This window comes from Ursus americanus, chromosome 8 (genome assembly GCF_024610735.1).
Source record: "Ursus americanus isolate L20-20 chromosome 8, mUrsAme1.1.p, whole genome shotgun sequence".
Taxonomy (NCBI): domain Eukaryota; kingdom Metazoa; phylum Chordata; class Mammalia; order Carnivora; family Ursidae; genus Ursus; species Ursus americanus.
This window is the reverse complement of record NC_142134.1, coordinates 63,274,717-63,300,071: the sequence shown is the minus strand read 5'-3', so window position 1 is coordinate 63,300,071 and position 25,355 is coordinate 63,274,717. Positions and strand designations below refer to the sequence as shown.

Sequence of the window (25,355 nt, the reverse complement as noted above, 5' to 3'; positions counted from 1 at the left end):
ATTTTAGGAAAGTACCAGGCTCGAGGAAGGCTACAGGAAACCTCCCCGGGGATCGGCCTGGGGTTCCTCCGGCTCTATAGTCTGACCTCTTACCATCTGCACCAAAAGGAGTTTCTAATCTCCTGGCTTCCCCTTCTTCCTTTACAGCCCGCCCACCCCGCCACCCATTTTTCTTTCACAAAGTGTCACGCGGCGTGTGTGTGCAAGACGTCGTGCCCCCTCCCAGCGGCCCTCCGCCGGGCGCTCCCCGCCACGCGCCCACCCGCCCCGCCTCCGCGGCAAGCCGCTCCCTTCCCACCCCGCCCGCGCCCGCCGCCCGCCGCCCGCCACCCGGGCACGCGCGGCACGAACAGCGCCGGGAGCAGCACTAGACAAACACCTGTCCCGCCTGGGCTCCGCGAGATTTGGGGGCGAAAGCATAGGCAACAGCGGGCGCGTTCTCGCGAGGTTTAGGAAATTTCCCACGGCCCGTGTTGTGTCTGAGTTGAGTAGTGGAAGGCGGTGGGAAGGAGGTGTAGCGTGAGACTGGGCTGCCCGCATTGGGCACATGCGCAGTGCCGCTCGCGTGTGCCGCGCCAATCCTGCAGCGCCTTTAGCAGGTCTCCGGCAGCGAATTCCAGTTCTCCGGGTTTTGGGGCTCCCTACAGGAGGCAGTGCTCGATCTGGGAATCTCTAGGAATTGAAAGGGCAAGGCTGGCGGGGGTGGCGAGGGTGGAGAAAGGGATGTGGCAGGTAGGAAGGAGGGGTCAGAATTCGGGCCCTTCTCTTTTCTATTAAATGTCCAAACGGACCAAGTTTGCTCCGGGGTTTCCAGGCTTGGGTTGCCTGAAGTGCGTTCCAGGTAGCAACCAGCGCCCTCGACTGTGCCAGGCCCACGGAAGGACCCGCGCGAGTCTGTCCCCATTCCACCTGGGTTCACACACGGCTGGGGACGGCGATGAGGTGCTAAGGAGGCCCACATAGCAGGCAGCTCTCTGCCCCAGGGGCACCTCTGGTTTGAGTGCGGGTGGGGGCTCAATTCCAACGCAGGTTTCACCTCTGGAGAAAACTACGCGGCGCTCTGGCATGCATATACGAGGTGGACATTAGGGGTGTCTTTGCCAGAGGCCTTGGTCTGACCTCATTTCACACCCAAAGAGAAGAAAGCTAAGTCCACAGAGCTCAACTGCAAAAGTTTTCCATTTACAGAGCTCTGAAGGGTCAGCCCACGTCGTCACCTCGTCTGTGCGCAAGCATGGGGGGGGCGAATAGAGGGAAGACACTTCTAGTTTTGTCACTCGCCGAACTCCAGGCATCTGTAGCTCCAGCATCTAACGCAGACATTAGCATAAGGGAGGTGTCCAATGAACGCCTGAATGAATGAAAAGGGCTGGGAACCAGAGTGAGCGGGAAGCCACTTGGAAAACACCCATTTGAGGAGGTGTTTCATCTAGGCCTGTGAAACGCGGCAGATTTTCCCAGGACCCCTCCTCCCTTCCCCTCGGCCCCGCCTCCTGACCCCTCCATTCCCCATCCCTGTTGTAATCCCCTCCGGTTTTCCTCAGTCTCCACGTACGTCCCTCAGGGCGCGTCCCAAAACCCGGATAACCGGAGCACTCCCCATGGACCACACTGAGGGCTCGCCCGCGGAGGAGCCGCCTGCGCATGCTCCATCGCTTGGGTAGGTTTCCAGGGAAGGCAGCGAGCAGGATCCCCTACTCCGCGGGCGGCGCGAGGCGTCTGGCTCTTCGCGGCGGCTGCGAGGGGAAAAGAAGCGCGGGGGCTGGGTGGAATCGAGGAGTGAGGAAAAAGGGAAGGGGCGGGGGAGAGGGACTAGGGAAGGCGTCAGGGGGAATCTCGCGAGGGTTGGAGTTTTGGCGAGAGTTTGTGGAAGATGGCGCCTGTTGTGACAGGGTAAGTCTGGGGGAATCGGAGCGCTGGGAATCGGGAAAGTTGCGGGCGTCTCGCAGCCCGCGGCGGGCGGCGTGTTCGGGGGCCGTGGCGCGCTTGGCGTCCGGGGCCGCGGGGGTGGCGTCGCGTGCGTCGAGCGCGGCGGCGGCGGCGTGTGGCGGTGCGCTGCTCGCTCTGCGCCGCCGTGGCTCGGGCTCCGGCGCGTGAGGGCGGGCGGCGGCGGCGACGCCGGCGGGTGCGGGTGTGAGTGCGGCCGGGCGCGCGGGGCCCGCGGGCGCCGTGCGGGTCGCGCGCCTCTTGCGCCTCCGCCCGCGGGTCCGGCCCCGCGCAGCTTTGTTCCTCCGGGCGGTCGTCGCCTCCTCGCCGGGCCGGTGCCCCCGGCCCCGGGCGCTTTGTCTTTCCCTGCTGCCCCCCGCGACTCTACCCCCGGCCCTTTGTTTCATCGCCTTGGGCGCTTTGTCCGACCCGTCGCGCCCCGCATCCCTTTTTCATCTCCTCCCCTCAGCTGTCCTTCCTCCCGTGCCCCTTTGTTGTGCCCTTCGTTATTCGGCAATTCAGTGACCTGCCACAGCCCAGGCGCTAGATTTCTGTCTTTTAATTTTTCTTAACATTTTTCTCACGTGTTTTCCTCTCACCTTTCTGTTTGGTACTTGATCACTCCCGGAGTCTTTGTCTCCCCCATTCAGTGGCTTATTCGCTTGGCACCCCCCATCCCCTCCCATCATCCGTTGATTTATCCACTACCCACGGAGTATGTCGGCTGAACTGTCTCAGCCTCGGGGACTCCATCTGGTGCTTCTGCGCGCAGACAGACCCTACGGTTTGTTGTTGTTTTTGTGGGTCTTAAAGATGCATGGGGATACTTAGTTTCCTCCTCGGCGTTCCGCACCCTTTTCTCTTGGGAGTGTGTGTGTGTGTATACACACACACACACACACCTACCTCTTTCTCTCGGGATTACAATGTCTCCAGTTTTCTTCGCGGTCTCTTTGGGCCCATGGTTGTTTTGCTTGGAAACAGTAGCTCTGGAAAAAGAGTTGGTCTCTTGGTTATTGCTCTTCCACCCCCGCCCCCTCTTAGGCCGTTTCTGATGGCCTAGGCCAAGGGCAGCTGTCGTAGTTTTGCTTCTGGGTTGCCTGAGGGTATTGTAGGAAGGTTAAAAGAGGTGCGAGGTGTTTTGTTTTGTTTCTGTTGGTGTGCGAGACTAGTTTCAGATATCCATATTGGCTAGTCATTTGGTACGTGAATAGTAGTAGCGTGAATTTTGATGTTAAAGTCTTCTGAATATTCGTGGGGAAAATTTCAGCATTTTCTAGACTATAGGTCTAGAGTTAGTTATTTTTCCAGTAACCCCTGTTGCCTAAGGAAAAAGGGAGGCATCCTGCTTGGGAGTTTGGTACAAATGTTTTACTTTTTCTTAATCATTAGATAGTTTATAATTATGTGCTTTTGCTCTGTAGATTTGTGACAACCCTTCTGTACCATCTTTGGAGTTGAAATGAGGAACACGCTTAAGAGTGCAGTTTCTGGTTGATGAACACTGCTTCTAGAATCTTTGTGGAATGCATTAATCAAATGCAATTAAAAGACATTTAAGTAATAGTCTTAAGTAAGGTAAAGTCACTTCTAGTGTTAAAGGAGCTTTAAATTGTTCAGAGTGCTTATTGTTATGGTAATGTAAAACTGGGGGTTGTGTGTGTGTGTGGGGGGGAGGGTGCTGTGGTTTATTTAAATAGCCTGAATATTCTGGTGCTGGGTATAAGAAGTATTCAATTTACCAGATTACTAGATTGATATATTGTTCAGAAATTGGGTTTTTTTTTCCTCTTCCTAGTTGATCACTAATTATAGAAGTTGTGTTACCCATAGAACCATTTGTGAGTGTCATTTCCTTTATAAACTAAAGTTCCACATAAAGTGCTACTAGTAGAGGGTGTACAAGATTTAGTATGAGGAATGTTGTTAAACTTTTTTTTTTTTTGAAGGCTGTGATTAGAATTAGTAGTTTGAATTTTAATTAATGGAAAATCTTACTTCCTAATTGATATGTGAGGGTTTTGTGAAAATTTGCAGTCTGGGTTCCATGAGTGCATTTTACCCGTAATCATTTGTCTCCCATACTTGTTCCTTGTGCATAATGATTCTTTTGAAGGTAAAATCTTGAGTACGCTTTTTCTGACTCTAAACAAAAGTATAAATATGGTGTAATAATGGAAGGTATTTTGTTCTGACTTGTAGGAATGATCACACAAACATCATAAAAGCAACTTTTACAAACTGAGTTGTGTTTTTTGTTTCTAAATTGAATTAAGACCTTTATTTCATGATCATATAAAACATTGCTTTTACTAAATTATATCAAACAGCAGCATATTTGGAAACATACGGGATGAGTTGTGGTTGGGACACTTTCATTCTGATTATTAACTATTAAAGCTTTAAATTTATTGTCCATGCATATTGCAGATCGGTCTGCAGAGTGTGTTTTCAGGAAAAAAATACAAAATGCTCACTTGTTGTATTTTCAGATCTGTTCTAATATATGCTTCTATGTATTAGATTATTTAAATAGTTTTATTAAAAAGTTACCTATTGTCCGATAACAACAGATTTATATCAGTGTCTTTAAAAGGGTAAAATGGTTTGGGAGAAAAGCACTCTTGCCAGCTGTACTTCATTAAATAATCTTTGGCACTCTGGATGGATATAAGGTATTAGGGAAAAATGGTGTGTTCGAAAGTTCTTACAAATCTTAATTCTAGGATTGGGTCATTTTAAAAAATAAAGTTTAAAAACCTAGGATGTGGCTTTAAAACATCTTTGCTTCCTCCTAATACTAAATTTCATGTTATTTCAACTAGGGGCAGTATTTTCTCATGGATTGACTAAAAGTTGTTATTCTTGGCATCTGGCTTTATGATTATTTCCAAGTTACTCTACTTCCCCTGGGCCAATTTCCTAACTATGTAGTAAAATGGGAATTGTAATAACTTGCCACATCTGCACAGGATTCCTGTGCCTTAGGATTTGCAGAGAGCATCTTCGGATGAAAGGTGTGGTTAAAGTCTAGGAATTGTCACTGAAATAAGCTGATGTGTGAAGTAGGTCATATTTTATAGGAAGTCAAGTAGGAGGTTATGCATGAAGTTCTTGGCAAGTCACAGTGGTGATAGTGGGATGAAAAAAAGTGAAAATATGTATTATAGTTTGGGTAATAAAACCAATACATTTTTTCTCCTATAAGCTTAAAGGGAGAAGGATAAGTAAAACAAATTACAGGGTGGTGTATTTGTTGTGTAAGAGATTGAAAATCTGTCAAACTCATATGTAATAACACATTGTAAAATTATGGGATGCTTTCCCTCTTCTGTTTTTTGCATGTGGTGATTTTAAACTTTTATTTTATGCATGTGGGTAATATGTTTTTAAAATGGTGGCGCAGAATGTTTTCATTAGACTCTGGGCCAGATCTGTTAACAGTAGTGACTATTTTCAATATCCCTTACAGTTTTTAATGCTTTGGCACTTGCTCTAAAGTATATTTTCTAACAACCAGGACCATGATTTCAGGGTTGGCCCTTGGTCTAGGAAGGTGTTTTATATTTAGGAGATGCTCTATAGATACTTTCTGAACAAACGAAACCTGTTGCTTCTGTGTTCTTGGTAGATGATACAACATCCCAGCTAAGTTCCCCAAGCTAGGTTTCTGGATTCCTCTTTTACACTAACCCTTCACGTTTAGGCAGTAAGAACTGAAAATTTTCCCTTCTGAAAATCTCTGGAATCCGTGTCCTTCATCCCTACTGCCACAATTCATGTTCTCATAATTTCTCACATGGGTTAGCATAAACATTGGCAGCTTCCTTTATCTGTTTGTAGACTCACCTCCTTATCCAGATTCCACACAGTCTCAAGAGCAAATCTGATCACTTCACTTCTTAGTTTAAAAACCTTTCAATGGCTCCCCCTAGCAGCCTTCATTAAAGAGGCAGTGGAGTAGAGAGTATGAGCTCACATTTTAGGATTTAATCCGGACTGGGTTCCAGTTCTGTCTCTGCCATTTAAAAACCTCTTAACACTGACAAGTGATCTGACTTCTCCTTGCCTTTTCCATCAATTGCAAGATAATTATTCTTAGCTCAGTGGGTTGTGGTGAGGATTGAATGCAAGAAAACATTTAGTAGGATACCTGAACACATAGCAGGTGCTCAAAAAATGTTAGCTAGCTCAGCATATAGGATCCTCTATAACTATTTCATTTACTTTTTCTCTAGCTGAATTGTATGCCTTTCTTTCCTTTAATAGTCAGTGGTCTGGCTATATTTAAAAATCTGTAGTTCCCTGGATGGGTTTAGCAGTTTAATGCCTTCCAGTACACGAAAAATGCTGTTATTAGTGGGTTATTATTCAAGACTTAGGTCCGAGGATATTCTAATGGGATCTACCAGGCTGGGTTCAGTGCCCATTTGGTGTGTTCTTAGAGGACTCAGGATAGTTCTCTTGGAAGTGTCATATTAAGTTGTAATTATCTGTCATACGCAAAGGCTTTTCGTTTGTTACCTGGTGGCAGATACTGTTTTTTTTCATAACCATTTATATATTCTTAAACTCAAAAAAAGGTTTTTGAACAAATGACTCAAGAGTACTTTGAAACCTTGGCACAGCCTGGTTCCTGTAGGCAGAATTTGATGTACATAGGGAATGTATTGATTCTCTAGGGAATTTAATTGCTGAGGTACCCAAAGGAATTGATATTTTCAGCTACAGGCATTCTCATAGCCTCTGAGAACATTATAGTAAAATCTTAGCCAGAAGTTCCTTTTGGATTATACTGTATTGTTTGTACAAAACTGATAAGCTTAAATTTCACATTCTGTTTTTTGTATGGTTTACCAGTGTTTTTCAAAGGGTTCCATTATTTTTACGTTTTAAGTCCTTAGATGCATAGGGATGTACATTAAAACTTAAGACTCTGTGGACTGCTGCTTTTGCGGGGGCAGCCGTGCCGTGGAACCAAATAATAACCTGATAATCTTGATTTTCAGGAAGCCTCGGGAATTGTGGACAGGTTACGAATTTCTCCAAGCTTCAGGTTCTACCTCTGTATGATAGGGAATGATCATTTTGTTGTATTTATCTGACAGGCATGGGACTATCAAGTAAGGTAAAATATGTTAAATTATAAAGGTTAAATAAAACAATATGTATTTAAGTGATTTATAAATACTAAAGCACTGTATACAAATATTTTCATTGTAACAAATGGTTTCTCCTGCTAACCTTTCACAGGCAGGGTTCAGGATGGACTTTTTATTTTGTAACCTGTGGTTTGTGGGTCATGTTTTAGGAAGGCAGCAGTGTATTTAGTGCAGAGGACCACAGCCCTTGAAATATGTGCCTTGGCATTTTGAGCAGACATATTTGGTAAATTACTGCTTGACCATGGATGTTGTCATTGAGTCACCCCCAGCTTTTGGGGTCTGCTTGTTACTGCTGTCTTCTCTGATTGGACAGCCGTAATAATGTAGGAATGTTGAATGTCTGACTGCTGCCATCTTTCATATACCCTGCCCACAGTTCTGGATGCCCCTTAGGCCTGGCGTAACATCATGGTTTCATGTATGCTTCATTAGGCCTACTTCTGCTTCAGGGAATGAAATGATATCCTAGTAGTATGAGAAGGATAATGTGTTTCCTGAGCATACTTCTGAGGAAAAATAAGCATTAGAGGCACTCTGACTTGGGTTGTATAATTGGTAGTAATTACCTATCTGCATAAATATTTGTGTAGGTTTGTTATGTTGAGACAGTGTATAATGATAAGCATGACACCTTTTCAGATTGGTCATGCTCATGGCAGTCTTGGAAATATTTGCACTATAAAGTTTATAAAAACAATATAGAAACCACTGCTGCTTAGGTATCCTAAGTTGCAAAAGCCGTGAGATAAAAATGCTGCACCTGTTGGCTATTAGCTGGAATATACCAGAAAATCAAGTCGACTCTTTTTAACTCCCCTTCCACGCTTCCTTTTCTATATTCAATAGTTTTAACTTGGCCTTAGAGCTAATGTTTTTTCTGCGCATTGTTAATTAGATGATAGAATTGTAAATAAGAGTGTATTTCTCATAAAAAGTTTATATAACCAGGAAAAATATTTATCACTTTATGAAGCCCTGTTATTTTTTATTAGCGTGGTAAAGATTGTGTTATATAACTGCAATATTAGTTGCCTTATATAGAACCAATGTTGTAGGGTTTTTTTATTTATTATTAGAAATTTATTTTATTTTTTTAAAGATTTTATTTATTTATTTGACAGAGAGAGACAGCCAGTGAGAGAGGGAACACAAGCAGGGGAGTGGGAGAGGAAGAAGCAGGCTCTTAGCGGAGAAGCCTGATGTGGGGCTCGATCCCAGAACGCTGGGATCACGCCCTGAGCAGAAGGCAGACGCTTAACGACTGCGCCACCCAGGTGCCCCGAAAAATTTATTTTGGAACTAGTTTTGCTCCAGACAGAACATACTAGCTTTCAGCTGGTTTGCATAATTGGAAGAAGGGTATTTGTTCCCTTATTGGGAAACTGCAGACCCACTAAGATCTGGCCTTATTTTGCTAACATAACCATTAAAAAAAAAATACTATTTATTTGAGAGAAAGAGAGAGTGCACATGTCGGGGGGTGGGGGCAGAGGGACCCAGAGAGGGAGAGAATCTCTAGCAGATTTCCTGCTGAGGGGGAGCCCACACGGGGGCTCAATCTCATGACCCCAAGATCATGACCTAAGCTGAAACCAAGAGTTGGATTCTCAACTGACTGAGCCACCCAGGCGTCCCATGTTTTTTTGTTTGCTTTTTTGGTTTGTTTGTTTGTTTTTAATGGACTTTATTTTTTAGAGCAGTTTTAGGTTCACAGCAATATTGAGGGGAAGGTACAGATTCCCCGTGTTCTCCCTGCCCTTGTACATAAATAGCCTCCTTCATTATCAACATCCCCCAGCAGAGTGGTAGATTTGTTATAATTGATAAACTTACATCGATACATTATTATCTAAGTCATACTTTATATTAGACTTTGTTCTTTGGGTTTGGACAAATGTAAATGTATCTACCAGCATAGTATCTTACAGAGTAGTTTCATTGCCCTAAAAGTCCTCTGTGTTCTGCCTACTCATCCCCTTCCCACCCCTAACCCCTGGCAACCACTGCACTTTGTATTGTCTACAGTTTGCAGCATGTTTTCCAATCATTTAACTTGGTTTGAGTAGGAGAAACTTTTTCATTCAAAACATTATATAGTTCTGTACAAAGCTCCTGATCCACACAGCAACTGGAGGAAGCAGAAACATTGAGATTCCCAGTCATGAAGAGGGGGGTTACAGGAAACACCTATAACCATGCTTTAGTGGTTCTCCTTTATAACTGCTTAAATATTTTTTAAAGAAACAATTGTTGAGCACATAATAGGTGTGACTGCTGTGTTAGCGGTCTTATAAAGATGGCCAAGAAGTTGTCTGGTGAAGCTCATGATTTAGTGAAAAGTGTATTGATAGTTATAATAAGGGATATTATAAGTGCTGTGACATGTATAATGGTGGGAACACAGGTGTGAATGATTATCTTAGAAAAGGTGAGAGCTGATAGAGGTATTAGGAAATAAAACTGGAAAAGTGGTTGGGGCTTGTTGGAGGAGGACCTTGAGTGCAAAGTTAAGGGTTTGGATATCAATCAGGGTTTGGCGTAGGAGGGCATTGAATGTTGTTGAAGAGGTGAGGCAGGGTGTAATTAATGTAAAATAGATTGGGGTGGATGGAGAACAAAGGAGGAATATAATCAAGGTTTGATCTTCGTGATAGCAGGCCTAGGAATAGAAAGAACAGAGCAGCTCATTTTGAGACAGTATAGTATCGGAAGCTTTGGAATCAGCGCACTATAGATCTGTGGCTATGAGCATTTCACTTTCTGTCTTGCCCTTGTCTGAAAAATTGGGGAAAATAATGCTTCATTGTGTTGGTGTGAAGGTTAAATGAGATGTGAGATATAAAATGCCCAGCTCAGTTCTGGGAGTAGTACCTGCTCAATAAATAGGTCCTTTTCTTCCCCTTATCTGGAGTAGAATTTAAAGGATAAGATGGAGGAACAGGGAAGGGTATAAGGGAAGGTGGGAGAAAAAAAACAAATGATAAAGCTAGGTGAAGTAATTAGAAATGGGAAAGTCTGAGTGAGGTGAGCAGGTACAAGAGAACCTACATAACAGTGCTTTGTTTCTTTTAGGTTTTGAACAAATGCTGAATACTTAATTTGCATATTTCGGTAACAGTTTTGCATAGTTTTGTAACATTTAACATCTTTCCTGCAGTTATATAAATGTATCTGTATTGAGTATACCTCCCTTTCTAAGTCTGATTTGTCAGGCACCTCTGTAAGGACAGGGTCAATATTTTACTTATTTTACAATATTTTACTTTTAATTATGGGGCAGTTGTTACCAGCTGGAACATTATTTGCTAGATGAATAGGACTTGAATGGATTTAATATGTAAACTTGCCACTAGGTGGCACTTAATCTAAGTGATAAATCTGACATTCAGCATAGATTAGTTTTTCTAAGAACCCATGGAGAAACTGACCTCCTGGATTATGGTTTGCTTTCTGCAATTTTGGGGCCATATTTTTTGAAGTGGAATATGAAACATACAGTAAATAAAAAACTTAGAGTATTGAAAAATAGAAAAAGCATAATGCCATTACAATATGTCCTGTATAATTTTTTTTAAAGATTTTGTTTATTTATTTGACAGAGAGAGACAGCCAGCGAGAGAGGGAACACAAACAGGGGAGTGGGAGAGGAAGAAGCAGGCTCCTAGCGGAGGAGCCTGATGTGGGACTCAATCCCAGAACGCTGGGATCACGCCGTGAGCCGAAGGCAGACGCCTAACGACTCCGCCACCCAGGCGCTCCAATATGTCCTGTAGAAAGAAGCTGAAGGAAAGCTCAGTGAAATTGCTCAAGTGACCAAATAAATTCCCTGTCTCCAAATGTATAGACAGTGAAGCCTGGTGGTTAGATTTTAGGCGATGATTTTTATGGTTAAAGGGGGACACTGTAGGAATTTATTTCTTACTGGACTTAATGAAAGGTGATGATGAAGTATGGTTTGTAGGGATGCTGTGATTCTATGTTATTTACATTTTGGTATATTGTATTCTTCCTGAAACATACCATAATATGTAATTATATCCTGTGTGGCAAATGTTATAGATTATTAACTCCCATTACATTCAGGAAACTTCAGAGCTGGAAAAGACCTTGCTAATCATGTGTTCCAAAGTAAATACTATTTTTTTTTTTTTTAAGATTTCATGTATTTATTTATTTGACAGGGAGAGAGCACGCAAGCAGGGGGAGAGGCAGAAGGAGAGGGAGAAACAGGCTTCCCACTGAGCAGGGAGCCCAATGTGGGGCTTGATCCCAGGACCCTGGGATCATGACCTGAGCCAAAGGCGGATACTTAACCTACTGAGCCACTCAGGCACCCCTAAATTAACTACTTACTTAAGCGAAGGCACGGACAGACTGAGTAATTTCCAGTTGGCTAATGGCTGAGACATATTCAGTGATTGAGCTGGGACTAGTTCCGGTTTGCTTTTTGGGGAGAGACTTGCGTTGATCTTTTTTTCTATTTATACCACCCCGCTGCTTTTTAATGTTACATGCACTTTGCTTTGATCTTTTTTTTTCCTATGAGTATGAACTTAACACCAAGAATACCAATCTCTCAGCCCCAAGCTTGGTTTGAGGGCTGCTGCCAGTGTTGCTTAATAAACGGTCAGCTCTGAGCCTGCCTCTTCTTTCCTCCTTGGCTGTTTTCCTGTTGTTGATGCTGCTTGTGTTTTCTATCTTATATTTTTGATTGACCAGGGTGGCCTCTTTTAGAACACATTTGTTCTCAGTGCACACTTGTCACCCACTCTGCTTTAGTCTTCCCTACTCCAGAACAGCCTGGGTTCCGGCTCACCTGACTCACCCCAGTCCCTGCCTCTTGCCTCGCTAGCATCTTAGTTCTGCCGCGTGCACTAAATTGCAGCTGATTGTTTCCAGAGCCTCTGTTAGAGAAAAGGGAAGGATAGAAGAAGAGATTTAGAAAGAAGAAGACTGTCATATAGGAAAGGAGGCCATAACTTGAAATTTTACACTGGAAGATGGACTCATTTATAAACCTGGTGATTTTTATACAGGGATTTTTCTAGTGTATATGTCAGGACAGTATTACTCCCTGACTATGGAATTCATTAAGTGTGTTGTATCTGTCATCTGTGCTTAACCAAATGTCAGGGAAGTGAATTAAGTCCATTTCAGCATTCCAAAGGTAGTAGTGATAGTTTTAGTAATTTACTTACAGCTTGTAATAATGAGTGTCATCATTTGATTAAATGGATAGTACTGAATTAGTGGGAGTTGGCACTTCACTATTGTAATGTTAAAAAAAAATTTGGTAGCTGTAGCTTTCAAAGATTATTTCCTAATTATTGGTAAACAGGCCATTTTTCATCCTGGCTTTCCCCCACAATGTAGGGGAAATCTTTTACATGAAATAGTAGCGTATCATGCACTTAAACTTAGTTTCGAAGGATGTAACTCCTGAAAGTTGTCAGTTGGTAAAATAAATATCTTAAATTACACTAGAATTTAAATTAACATGGTAGCTTAGATATGCAGTTGATTTATTTTTTCATCTCATTTTTAGCTTATTTTTCTAATTCAGGCAAGTGACTATGTTGATGTGAAAGTTTCTCATAAGGGTTAATTAATGTCATCTGTAAACACTTAGATTACTTTTTCTGTTGGAAAATGTATATAAGGAATTCAAAAGTTATTTAAATATATCAGCCGCTGTAGTCGTCCACCAGGAAATTAACTACTGTGAACAATTGGGAGTATAGTCTTCAACTTTTTTTTTTTTTTGAAATGCTGACATTCTGTTTATTAAGTGTCAGTAGTTTAGCAAACAAGGGGTTTTAGGGAATTGACATTTTGTTGAGTATCTGGTGAGTCCTCAACTACATTGAGGGAGATCTCCCTCAATTTTATAGATAAGAAGTCTGAGGGTCAGGTATTTAGTAATTTAACTCAAGTTCACGAAGCTTCACTTCTGCCTCTGCCGTTCATTGCCTTCCCTGTACTGAAGGAGCTTTTGTTTGTCTCTACCTAAATGATAATCACCTGAAAGCTTCCAAGCTCTCTTCTAGGTGGCGAGCAGTACCAGAGAGAATTCTAATAAAGACTTTAAGGAAAAGGATATTATATTAAATTATTACTTTAGATGAAGTGTTAGGTTTACTGTTTGATTACTTTAAAAATAAATGCATTCAAAGTTAGATTTGACTATGTATTTGAAACTGTATTTTTCTGATGAAATGTCTTTTTCTTATTTTGTGTAAGAACTTTATTTTCCAGATGATACTTTTTGTCAACTTATATGACGTATTTTCTCCTAATGTTTCATTTGTCATTCAATTTTATTACTGTCTTATGTGAGTTTAAAATATTTATGTAGTCAAATTTGTAGTTTTTCCTTTGGCTTTGTGATTTGCTTGTCTTCCTCACCCCTGAGATTATGAAAGCATTCTTTTGTTTTTCTTATAAATGTTCTTTTACAACTTAAAAAAATGATTTATCACTTTAACCCTTCTGGGAGGTTTTTGGTTGGTTGATGTGTTGGTTTTTTTTTGCTGTGTGTTATGTGATGTAGACTCTGACCTTATTTTTTCTAAATGTATAACCAGATGTATTGTTTTCATATACTCCATTTTTTCTATCTTCTCTTCTGTTGTATAGAGTTGTGGTTCTTAAAATGACATCCTTGGAGGGCAGCAGTAGGCTAACTTGTTAGAAATGCACATTCTTTCATTCCACCCCAGACCTCCTGTATCTGAAGCCCTGGAGATACGGAGTTCAGCAAGCCTCCCAGGTGATTCTGATGCCTGTTGAAGTCTGTAAATTACTGTGAGAACTCTTTAAGGAAGGGCAAGCTCTCCCTTGTGCACTGGATCCCATCCCTTCTCAGCTACTCTAGAACATTGGAGTAGCCACCTAGCCTTCCCTGTCTGTGGTCTCAAGTTTTACCTTTCTCTTGAAGCATCCTTTACAGTATATAAACATGGTGTTGTTTCTCTGGATTCCACGCTCCCCTTTAGTTCTCTGTTTCTCCTTTGCAACAAACTTCCTATGGAGAGTTCTGTCTCCACTCTCCATTTTCCCTAAACCTATGTCACCCAGGCTTTTATCTCCATCACTCCAACAAAACTGCTCCTCTTGGGGCACTCAGTTGTTAAGCTTCTGCATTCAGCTCAGGTCATGGTCACAGGGGAGCGAGCCCCACATCAGTCTCCCTGCTCAGTGGGGAGCCTGCTTCTCCCTTTCCCACTGTCTGCTGCTCCCCCTGCTTGTGCTTGCTCACTCTCTGTGAAGTAAATAAATAAAATCTTAACAACAACAACAACAACAACAAAAACTGCTCATCTCCACTTACCAGTTCCCTCTATGGGTAAATGTAGTAGTGAGTTTTTTTCATATGTTATCTGACTTGATCAGCATTTGATATCTTGGATCACTGCCTTCTTGCTCAAACATTTTTTTCATTTGGCTTGTAGGATACCACATTCCAGGGTAGCCACCTTGCTTGGCACCTTTTCTTGGTCTCCTTTCTAGTAGTTTCTCATTCTACTACAGTGTTCCTGCTTTTTATCCCACATTCTGTACTCCTTCCTGTTTTATTTCTCTCACTTGCATGTATCAACTTCTCACGATATGTATTCTTTGCCTTTTGATTTTTTCTCTGCCCTACTAAAATAGAGTGCTTGGTTCATAGTTGATACTCAGTATTTGTTGAATGAATGAATGAACCAGTGAAGTGTTCTAGCAACATCACTTTTGAATGGTCTTTTTCTCACTGATTTGAAATCCTTATATTCCTGTATATTATAAAGTTTTATGAGCTCCCAGTATTAGTACAGATTCATCTAATGTGTTTTAAATATAATCTTTTACCTGAATGTGGTTCAGTAGCCTTGAGATCTGTTGTTATATTTAGCCTTTGCCATTGTCTGGTGTGGAAGCTAGTATTATTCTGTTTTATAGAAATTTAACCAAATTTACCTGCTAGTCGGTGGGCGAGTTGGAATTCATACTCATGTCTCTGGATTCCAATTTCATTTTGATGAGCATCTTCTAATGATTATGTAATCTAGTATGTGATAATGCTACTGGGCATTCCTCCTCTCCACAGCCCCCCTCCCCAAATTCAAGATTAACCTTTAGGCATCTTGTCTACATGATTGGTTGTGCTTTCTAACCAGAAAATCCCCCTTTCCTCAGTTCAGCCAGAGTAAAGATCTGAGGAAGGAGGATGAAGTTGAGCAGGGAATTGGTTTATGTGGGATTTTTAAAAGTAGATTTTATTTTTTAGAACAGTTTTATGTGGGATTTTTGTCTCTGCATTTCAGTTTATGATTTTGGAAGAAAAGTTACAGAACACAGGCGGGAATTTGTGAAACAGATTCTGTTCACTAAGTAATTTGATGATATCTCTGCTTCACTGTTTTTTTTTTTTTTTTTGGTGTGAATAATACCTCTTTGATCTAGGCTTTAAGTTAAGCATGATACTATGTGTGTCAGAGAACTTAGGAAATAATTCTTGTACTGTAATGAATAAAGTATTACTATTAAGAATGCCTTGAGTCTCATGCTTTTGGTACTCTAGATACATTCATTCTTTGTATCGTACTGGAGTACTTTTAATTTTGTTTTATGTCTAAGTGTTTTATAAAAATGTAATTTTAAAGTTTTTGCTGCAAATGTTGTTTTTCTAAGACAGCAGCTGTGGATGTGGCTTAAAAACCGACGAGCATCTACAATGACAAGCCTTTATGGAGCAATGAAAGGCGGCTTACAAATTGTAGCCACGGTTGAAATGAATTGTGTGTTTGTTATTTGTGAATCCCTAAGGGTAAATGTGTTTTGAGGGGGGTGAGTTAGGATAGTACAAACTGAGAGAGTGTTTCTGTTCTGGTAATCTTAGGAGCAGTCATTTTTGCTACTGCTCTTTCTTATGACTGAAGGAATTTGAAATATTTTTCTTGACTACTTTGATGATTCTTTCTCTAAACATATTATTCGGATATATGTAAAGGTAAATTGTAATTTTAACATATTTTATGGACATGGGGTTCTGTCATCAAATATTTTTACTCAACAACTGCTGTGTATAATAGCTCTTGTGAATGATCTTTACCTGTGTCTACTGTCTAAAACCCTTAGAAGTGTTGGGTTGTTTGGAACTTAACGTATTTTCTGTTTGGTGTGATTAGCTCATATGTATCGATTGTTTAAGGCACAGTGCATATACTCATTTTTATTTCAAAAGCTTATGGTTTTAAAAAGTTACTGAACAGGTTCAAATAGTTAACTCTTAAGTTACTAGAAGTAGTTTTACTCCGAGATATTAAATACCACATTTAGAGTTGAGCTACAAGAAAAAAAGCAGTTGTGGTATTTTCTATCAAAATATCTAGAAGATAAATTTCTCAAAAGAATTCTAGAAAATGTTTATTTTTAAAAAAAGAAAGGGTGGAGAAGTGACATTTGGAACAGATGAGGATCCGTGATCAAAAAAAAACCCACCACAGTAATATGTGGGATTATGGCCAGTATTTCTGAATGTCTTAGAATATATATTTGCAAATCTCTGAACTATTTATATATTTAAATCACTATAATAGATTCACTTTACTTTTAAAGGCAGTACTTAACACGCTTCCTGATCATAAATTGTTGAGTATTGAAGATATTAAAAAATTACGTTGTTAAAATGAACTTTTTTTGTTAAATTTAGTCTGATTCCTTCTAGTAATAACGTTTAAACTTTGGCAGTAACATCTGTTCCTCTGTTGTGTGGGACATGTTTTCAGGGTGATTTTTTTGCACATTAAAAATACCAATTTTTGTGAATTGTAGTTATTATCTGTAGTCACTTTTAGATATAAAAGCATTCTCTGTGAGTTACCTCTGATTCATAACCAAATCTTAGTAGAGCAGATGTAGAGTACCAGTGGAATAATTAGCCAAAAAATATTAGGAGTTAGAGAGCCCTTTGTGTAACATTTAATTTCTTGGCCAGTTTATATGAATAATTAGTTTGGAGGCAGTTAAAATTTCTTCTCTTGGGATTTCACAGTTGTTATGGATAGCTGTAATCACTAGGGAAGTAGAAATATTATTTCCATCGAACAGATGGCTTTCCTAGCACTGGTCCTTAATACTGCCTACTGAGGTTCATGTTTATGTTGGATGGTTTCCTAATCACACCTTTTGAAAGATCACACCTGGTAATAGAATATGATGCAGATGATAAAATGACTTAGTGAATTTGAGAAATTGTAAAAAGTTGGAAGTGTGTATAGTTCCCACGCTCCTGGGGAAGGTAATCTGTTTGTGTTAGAGAAATTAGTAGCGGCTACTAATGCTTCAGCTGTCCTTTCAGGGATTCCTTAGCTACCTCTTCCACTTTTTGACTTTCATTAGCTCTGACATCAGTGTGCTATTTTCATTTCTGTCTAGTCAGATGACCAGCCCATCCAGTGCTATGAGGCATTGGGAGTTTTGTTAGGCTTAAGGATAGGTTTCCATTGTGTATGAGGAAGATTTTCAGAGAATACAGTGATGCAGGGGCTTATAATTATAAAATCGCATCTTTTTTTAGCTCTAATGTGAAGCTTTTATGGAGATTTTACTTGTTACTAATAGGATTATCTTCCCCCTTCTGTTTTCTTTCTGTTGGAAATTTAAAAACACGTGCACACATGTATTGGAGATTCACATGTGTACTTAAGCTCCTGAAATTTCAAAACCACAGTCAATATGATTCTAAGAACTTTACATTTGTAGGCTATATTTACTCACTAGCAAGAAATGTTCGTTTTTTGAAGTCATTTCTTAATGACATCTGAAAGAAAGCCAGTAATATTTTGGAGATATAAGTGAAGACAGATTGCCTTTTGGAAAGATAGGGCTGGGCTTTACTTTTAATATAACTGGTCAGGGCAAGTTGTAAGAGTTACGGTAGATCATCTCAACTTTGGAGCTATCAAAAATTTGTCAAGAAAAAAAATTCTGGTGCTTTACACATGTTGTCAGGGGCAGGGCGTTGGTGCCATTTGTTGAGATGACATGGCACTGAGATAAATGGCATAGTAGAGGAGTTGGTGTTGGGGGGAGAAGTTTCTGGTTTTGAGTGTGTTGAGTTTGAGGTCCTCGTAAGAGATAGATGAAGATATCTGGTGGCCAGTTATGTGTATGTGTTAGGTTTGTGGTTCCTGGAGCTCAGGAGAGAGGTCAAGGTTGGAGAGACAGACCTGAAGACTGTTAGATGGTAATTAAAACTTTGGGAGTGGGCAAAACCACCCTGGGAGAGTTGGAGTTAAGCAGGGACAAACTGCTGGTGAGAATCAACGTTTAAGGAATGGGTAGAGGTGTGGAAACCAGTGGAAAAAAACTAATAATGAAAGATGTGGGACAAAACCTAGACAATGTAGTGTCACAAAAATGAAGAGAGTACTTTTAGAAGGAGGGAAAACTAGTCAGTTGTGTCGGATGCTGGAAAGAGGGCAACTGCTATAAATCCAAGTGTTCACCAGCTTTAGGACTTGAAAGACCTTGGTAAGAACAATTTCAGTGGAGTGGTGGCAGCTGTAACGTGGCTTGTCATGGGTGAGGACGTGGAGACAGCTCTTTTAGGAACAGTGGTTATGAACTTGGTATGAGTGGAGCTGTAGGTATTGTGATGGTGCTTTTAAAGGTAGAATAGGCTTGACTTGTTTAGGTACTGATTGGAAGGAACACAGGGAGGGAAGGGGATGAAACTTTTTTGGGGTGCTTTTTAAAAGGGGTTTTGTTGGGGAGGTGGGTGCACATTCAGTAATGCTGTGACTATGAGGACATTGATGAATTTGGTTCTGTTAACTTCTCGGTCTTTTCACATTGACTGTCCTGTTTTAAGATTGAGAGTCTTTATTGTTTTTCTCCTGAAGGGATGGTGTTTATGCTTGATTCTTCATATCTTTTGCTTGGGGCGATTCACTGAAATGGTGGATTTAGTTAGTTCCTGTGAAGCCAGAGAAGGTTGCGTGTCTTTGGGGTCTTATCTGTGCACTGCGACAGCTGTGTGTGACACATGCAGCACTTTGTTCTGTTTTGTACTGTATCACAGTCTCTAGACTTCTGATTGCTCCCCTGAGCCTGTGGAAAGTTAACGTGTACCCCGGTATATTTAATTGTGTATTTACACAATTGTGTAATTACAGTGAACTGTTGTACTTTAATAATGGACACATCAAAATGTGTACAGAAGTTTGCAATGTTAACAAATATTGCGATAAAAATGAAGTAAGGTTTTAAAGATACTTTAATAGAATGGAAGAATCCCTTTTTATCTTCACAAGGTATTTTTTAATGGCACCACTGTATTTAAAAACCACCTTGCTATATTTTAAATTGGATAAGTGTACATAATACATGTCATTACTTTTTAAAATCTTGGTTAATTTTTTGTGGTAGAGTGATTCAGAGGGCTAGATTCAAGTTCATTTTATTTCTGTGCAAATCAGGTGATTTTTCTTAGCTGACAAGCCATTGTTTACCTTAAGTGTTTTTAATTTTACAAAAATAACTTCTAGATAGCATACTACAGGAAGCTGCTTGTCTTCAGAGGAAAAGTAATCAATTTTGGGACATTTTTGTATAAGAAGAAAGAGTAACTGTCAAGTTTCACAACCCTTTTAAGTGCTTTGCCACCAGATAAAGAGCAGACCTCCCTGGTACAGGAGATTTTCTTGGTTACTCCTTATCTCATGAAGATACATTGTTTTATAAAACTGGCCATATCCATAACATCTGGTAGTACTTTGTGCCATTCTGTCATCATTTTTGTTGCTTGCTAATGAAAGATGAAATGAATGAGTTCTTGTATGATGGGATTTCAATAAGCTCTTTACAGGAATCTTCTTTTATTTTGGTTAAAGCAGTCTCTGAGCAGATAATGCTCTCACTGATTTTCCATAAAATGCTTTTATTAAAGAAACCAAAGAAGCTCCCTCCCGAAGACACCTTGTCTTTTTGTTCATTGCTCTATCACTTGCACCTGGAAGAGTGCCTGTTATGTAAAAGGCACTCAGGAAATATTTAACCGTGGAATGAATTTGCAGTTGAGAATATTTTCACATAGATACTTTCTTAGAAGATTTTGCATTTCATTCAGAAGTCAGCAAAGACTATAAACTGAGGCATATTAGAAAAGCCATCTCTACTACCACCTATATGGCAAATTTCCCACACTGTGTATTTTTTTTCTAATAATAGTCTTCATGATTTTCAGCTGTGTTTTGTGTGTATATTTATACAATAATTTACTGACAGAAAATACATTTTGGCTTATGTTCATGTTATTCCCCAAGTCATATTTCAGCCCTTTCTACCATAGCAGGAAGAACAAGTGTTTCCCCATGGTAGGTGGCTTCTTATCTTACACTATTTTATAGGAAACCACAAGCAAAAGAGGCATGTAAACATATATAGTTAAATTTTCCAAGTTCCGAGTTGAAAGTCACGACTTTAAAACCTTGCTGGGGAGGAAGAATCACAACCTGTAGTAATGTGGTATGTGTTTAGGTACTTAATTTTTTAAGTATCTTGTTAGTTGTGATTGCTTTATACTGTCATTTGCTAATATTTCTGGGTTGAAATTTATATGTAATATCAGGTTATTATTGATAATACATGTAAACTTATATTTTTAAAGTTATCTTGGTTATTTCTATCTTATCTTTGACTGTCCTGTCTCCCTCTTTTTTTTTTTTTAGTAAGCTCTGTGTCCAACATGGGGTTCAAACTCACAACCCCAAGGTCAAGAGTTGCATGCTGTATGGACTGAGCCAGCCAGGTGCCCCTTGACTGTCTTGTTGTATTCTCATGTGATTAGCTAATGTTATTTTTACTTGGTAAAGAACGAATACTAGGAGGAAAGAGATACCCTTCTGCCATTTATTTATTTAGAATGCTTGATTATTAGTATTCTGTCCAATGTCTGTTTTGTTGAGGAAATCATCCTAAGGCCTTTCTCTTTTCTGAGAGTTCAGTTCATGGAAGTAGGCAATTAGTGATATGCTGAAACAAATCAGTCAGCTAGGGCAGCATTACCAATCCTTCACATTGTGGGACATCTCTTTCCTCAGGTTGAGATCATCTGACATAGAATGAGCTCTAGTGTTAAATTCAAAGATTTTTGAGCATTATCTGTGTTCTAGGTACTATGATATGCCAGTGGACAAAACCAAACAATCTCTGTCAGTGTATAGAGGTTATATTTTAGTGAGAAAGGGTGCCTGGCTGGTGCAGTCAGTAGAGCTTGGGGTCATGAGTTTGAATTTACTTGAAAAAAAAAAAGTCATACTAAAAATACATTTTAGTGAGTGAGAGAGAGAGAGACAAAAAAAAAAAGTGAAATATTGAGATAAGGGCTTTAGAAGAAAAAGTTGGGGATAGGGAGTATCATGTTAGGAAGAGGTTGAAACAAGATAAAGTGCTTATGGAAGGTCTCACTGAGATTGTGATATTTGAGTCAATAACCTTATGGATAAAGTGAGAATTGAGTCATGCATGCATGTGGGGGAAGAACATTCCGGCAGTAGGAACAGCACTTGTAAGGATCCTGAGACAGAGTGTGCCTAGATTACATACGGTATGTGAAGTAAAGAGGGGTGTCAGAGATAGCCCTGTGGGTTTTGGCATGACCAGTGGTAAATGCAGGGTTGCTGTCATTTGATGTGGAGAACAGATACTGGGTGTGAGAGTATGAGATGAGGATGTATGCAAAGTAATAATTTGCTTGTGTGGCTTCTGGATTTGCATGGGGACAGATAAAAAATGTAGGCAGGCCAACTCTTGGTAAGAAACATGATTTTGAATAACTGTTTTATTCTAAATTGATAGTTTAGAAAGATGAACAAATTTATTTGCCTGAGCTAAATGTAATTGTAAAGGAAAGGAACTTTCCAGGAGTTAACATGTTTTACACATTCATTTTGGATTACCTAAGTAGCTACTTCAAAAATTTTTGCTTTATTATATTAAGGTGCGTAACTTTTCTCCCAATGCTGTTGATTTAAACAATAAATATAGTACTGTTATGCAGATTAATATGTGATCTCTGACATATGAAATACATAAATACTAAGATATTCAGATAGGGATAGGGAAGTAGGGCAGTATGAAGTCCTGATATTTAGATCAGTGAGAAAAAGATGTAAATATTTGACCACTGTGATACTGTGATTTATAAGAAATATGTATTTGATCAATCTGATGACCGCACTGTCTTTTTCATATATATTTTGGTTTTTGCTCATATTGCATGGCTGACAGCTGCTAAAAAGCCTTGGGATTTCCTAAGCACTGAGAGTGATAAGGGTTTCTTGTGTTAATGAGATGACTTTTGGAAAGCACCTTGGGATGGGGCTAGTTGCCAGGGGAGCCAACCGTGTGATTAGAGGGTTGGAACTTTCAGTCCTCCTCCCCTCCTCACCACCTCTGTAAGTTGAACCAATTCCCAAAAGCCAGTGGTTTAATAAATCATGACTGTGTACTGAAGCCTCCACTAAAACCTAGGAGGACAGGGTTCAGAGAGCTTCCAGGTTGGTGAACACTTGGGGGTGAGGTATTTACTTGGGAGGTTTCACTTGGGAGAGTGTTGTGGCTGGAGAGGGCATGGAAGCTCTTTGCCCCTTCACCATACCTTGCCCTGTGCATCTCTTCCATTGGGTGGTTCCTTAGTTAAATCCTTTTATAATAAACTTGAAATCTAGTAAGTGTTTCCCTCAGTACTATGAGCTGCACTCGCGAATCAGTCAAACCCAAGAACGTCGTTGGAGCCTCCAGTCTATAGCTGGTCTGTGTCTGAAGCGCAAGGTGATAACCTTGACTTGTGACCAGCATCTGAAGTAGGGATGGGGGACAGTGTTGTGGGACAGAACTGTTCATCTGGGGGATCTGTCTGTCCGGGTATTGTCAGAATTAACCTGAACCGTTAGGACATCCTGCTGGTGTCCAGAGAATTGCTTGTTGGTGTGGGAAACCCCCTCCCCATGTTGGAATTGGTACCAGAACCCATTTAACCACATACTTAGGTCTCCAGGCATCACCTGAAACAATTTTTTTTTGAATGCTTTATGTTTTGAGCAATTAATTCAAGGCAACTGTGTTTATCAAAATATCTTTAGATGGCCTGTTTTTTATAGAAACTATGTTTTATCTTTTGCTTCCTGTTTTGATAGTATGTTTTTATATTTGGAATTATATGTATGCTGGATAGAACCTACTGCCTTATTTTATGCAATAGATTACTCAGTAGGGTCACTGTGTAACATCAGCTTCTCTAGTTAAGAAGGGAAGTATGCTAAGAGCCACTTTGGTGTGTGTGTGTGTTTTCTTGTGTGTCTACTTTGGGATCACAATAAGTTGTTATTGTTTATGATATTGTTGATCTTTTTAAAGGTCAACAAAAAGTCATTTAAATTGTTTTAAATTCAAAGTAGCATTAATCTCTACTTCTGCATTTTTGTCGTAATGAGAGCAGTTTTAACGTACATTTCATTGTTTTGTCTGTAGGATTGGAGTTTATCTCACAGCTTCTAAAAACCAAAACCAAACGAAAAAAACTATCCACGGCATTTTATTAAGTCCATATATGCGAAGGTTCATAGGAATCGTTTTGTCCCATGCATGCAGGAGTTTCTGCCACAATGCCATATATATATTGACAGACCTTGAATTCTGCAAAATCCTGCCATGAAAGTAATAAAGCTTATATTGGGGCATAAGGGATGGGGCAGACTACTGAAAATCCATGGAACACTGCTCTTAAATACCAACCCAAACCAATAGCAATTCTAATAAAAAAACAAAAGACTAGCTTTTGTGTACCTTGTATTACCATCAGTCTTTGGGGTCTTAAACCTGAGCTCCAGCCTCCTCCTGGTTGTAGATTACAGAAGGGCACTGCTTGTAAGAAAGAGCCTATTTTCATTAAAATTAAAAATCTAATCCAAGATGTGTAGCCTTCTTCATTAATACAGTGTTTGAATACAGGGGGGAGTGTTTGTTTTTTTTTTTTTTTTCCCCAGCTTCCTCATCTGCACAGGCACCTTTGCCAAATAGGTGGAACTTAGCTGAAAGAGGAACAATTCCTGAAGCCACTAAATCAGCCACTACTTATAAGAAAGGAAAGTACTTTTGTGGATTTTCAGATTTTTTTCCTTGAAATATTTATCTATGGCTAAGGTTTTATCTCTCATTGTGAAAGAGCTTGTTCCAGTTGCCTCAAAACATTAACATGCTAGGAAAAATTGTGTTCTATGCCAGCATGACTTCCTTTCATACCAGCCTCACTCCCCTATTTCCAGTCGCCTAAGAAGTAATTCACAGCAGAGTAACCTACATTGTAGAAAAAGAGAGTTTATTTTTGTTTTGGTTGGATTTAAAAAATTGCATAAGATGATTGGCAGGGGAGTATTAGTTTTGGAATCACACCAGCCTTCGAGTTCTGGCTCTGCCATTTAAATGTTCCTTTCTACAAGTTACTTGACTTCTTTAAGCCTCAGTTTCTGTACTTATAAAATGGAATTATTATACCTACCCACAGAGTTGGTAGTAAGTAAATGAGATAATACTAGACAATCTTTTTTACCCATGAAGTTTAATAAATGTTAGCTCTTATAATTCACAGTATTCTTCAGAGCATGACATAACATATACCATTACCAAGGAATATTTTCAGTAAGTTTTAACATTTTCAGTAATTTTTACATCTATCAATTTTATTTAATACAAAATATAAGAAGACAGGATTGTGTTTTTGCCACCAAATGTAGGTCACAAGGAAGGCATACATAAAATGTGGTAAATGAAATTTGTATTTTCATTTTTTGGCAAAGATTTATATAGAAAACTGATCAAATAATCAGAATATGTAGAAACTGTGATTTTATTTAGGCTCTTACGATATGAAGGGAACACAAACAGGTTTTTATCCTTAGATTACAATAGGGAAGAACTTTTTTCTATTTAAAAGCCATGGGAAGTTTTATACTTCATACTTTTGTCCATGACATGTTGTGGTTTTTGAGAATTCTCTTCCAACTCAAAGCTTTCATTTTGCCAAATAAATTGAAATGGAACTCCATTTAAAACTTATTATTGAGTCTTTTTTGAATTGATGTTGCCTATTGACATTTTTATTTCTGAAGTTAAAAATATCCCATCTGTGAACTGTCTAGTATCATACACTGAAATATTTTCAACAAATGGTATTCAGAGTTGTTTCTTGAAAACCTGGAAAGACAAGAATTTTGAACACCT

General features: G+C 39.9%; 1 protein-coding gene across 6 annotated transcripts in view; it reads left to right on the top strand.

The window, feature by feature from the left end:
• RBPJ (recombination signal binding protein for immunoglobulin kappa J region) overlaps nucleotides 1–25,355 on the top strand; it is a 214,694-nt gene that overhangs the window by 110,888 nt on the left and 78,451 nt on the right. Inside the window, exon 1 of one of the 6 annotated variants that reach the window (XM_045799263.2) lies at nucleotides 1,587–1,660. The exons of 2 other annotated variants lie outside the window; for them this stretch is intronic. In XM_045799263.2, coding sequence (XP_045655219.2) covers nucleotides 1,602–1,660 — 59 coding nt within the window. In that variant the 5' untranslated portion in view covers nucleotides 1,587–1,601. Of the gene's footprint in view, nucleotides 1–1,586; nucleotides 1,661–1,681; nucleotides 1,894–2,739; nucleotides 3,505–25,355 lie in introns of those variants that run through there. 3 more of the 6 variants (XM_045799266.2, XM_045799265.2, XM_045799269.2) reach the window with 3 other exon arrangements.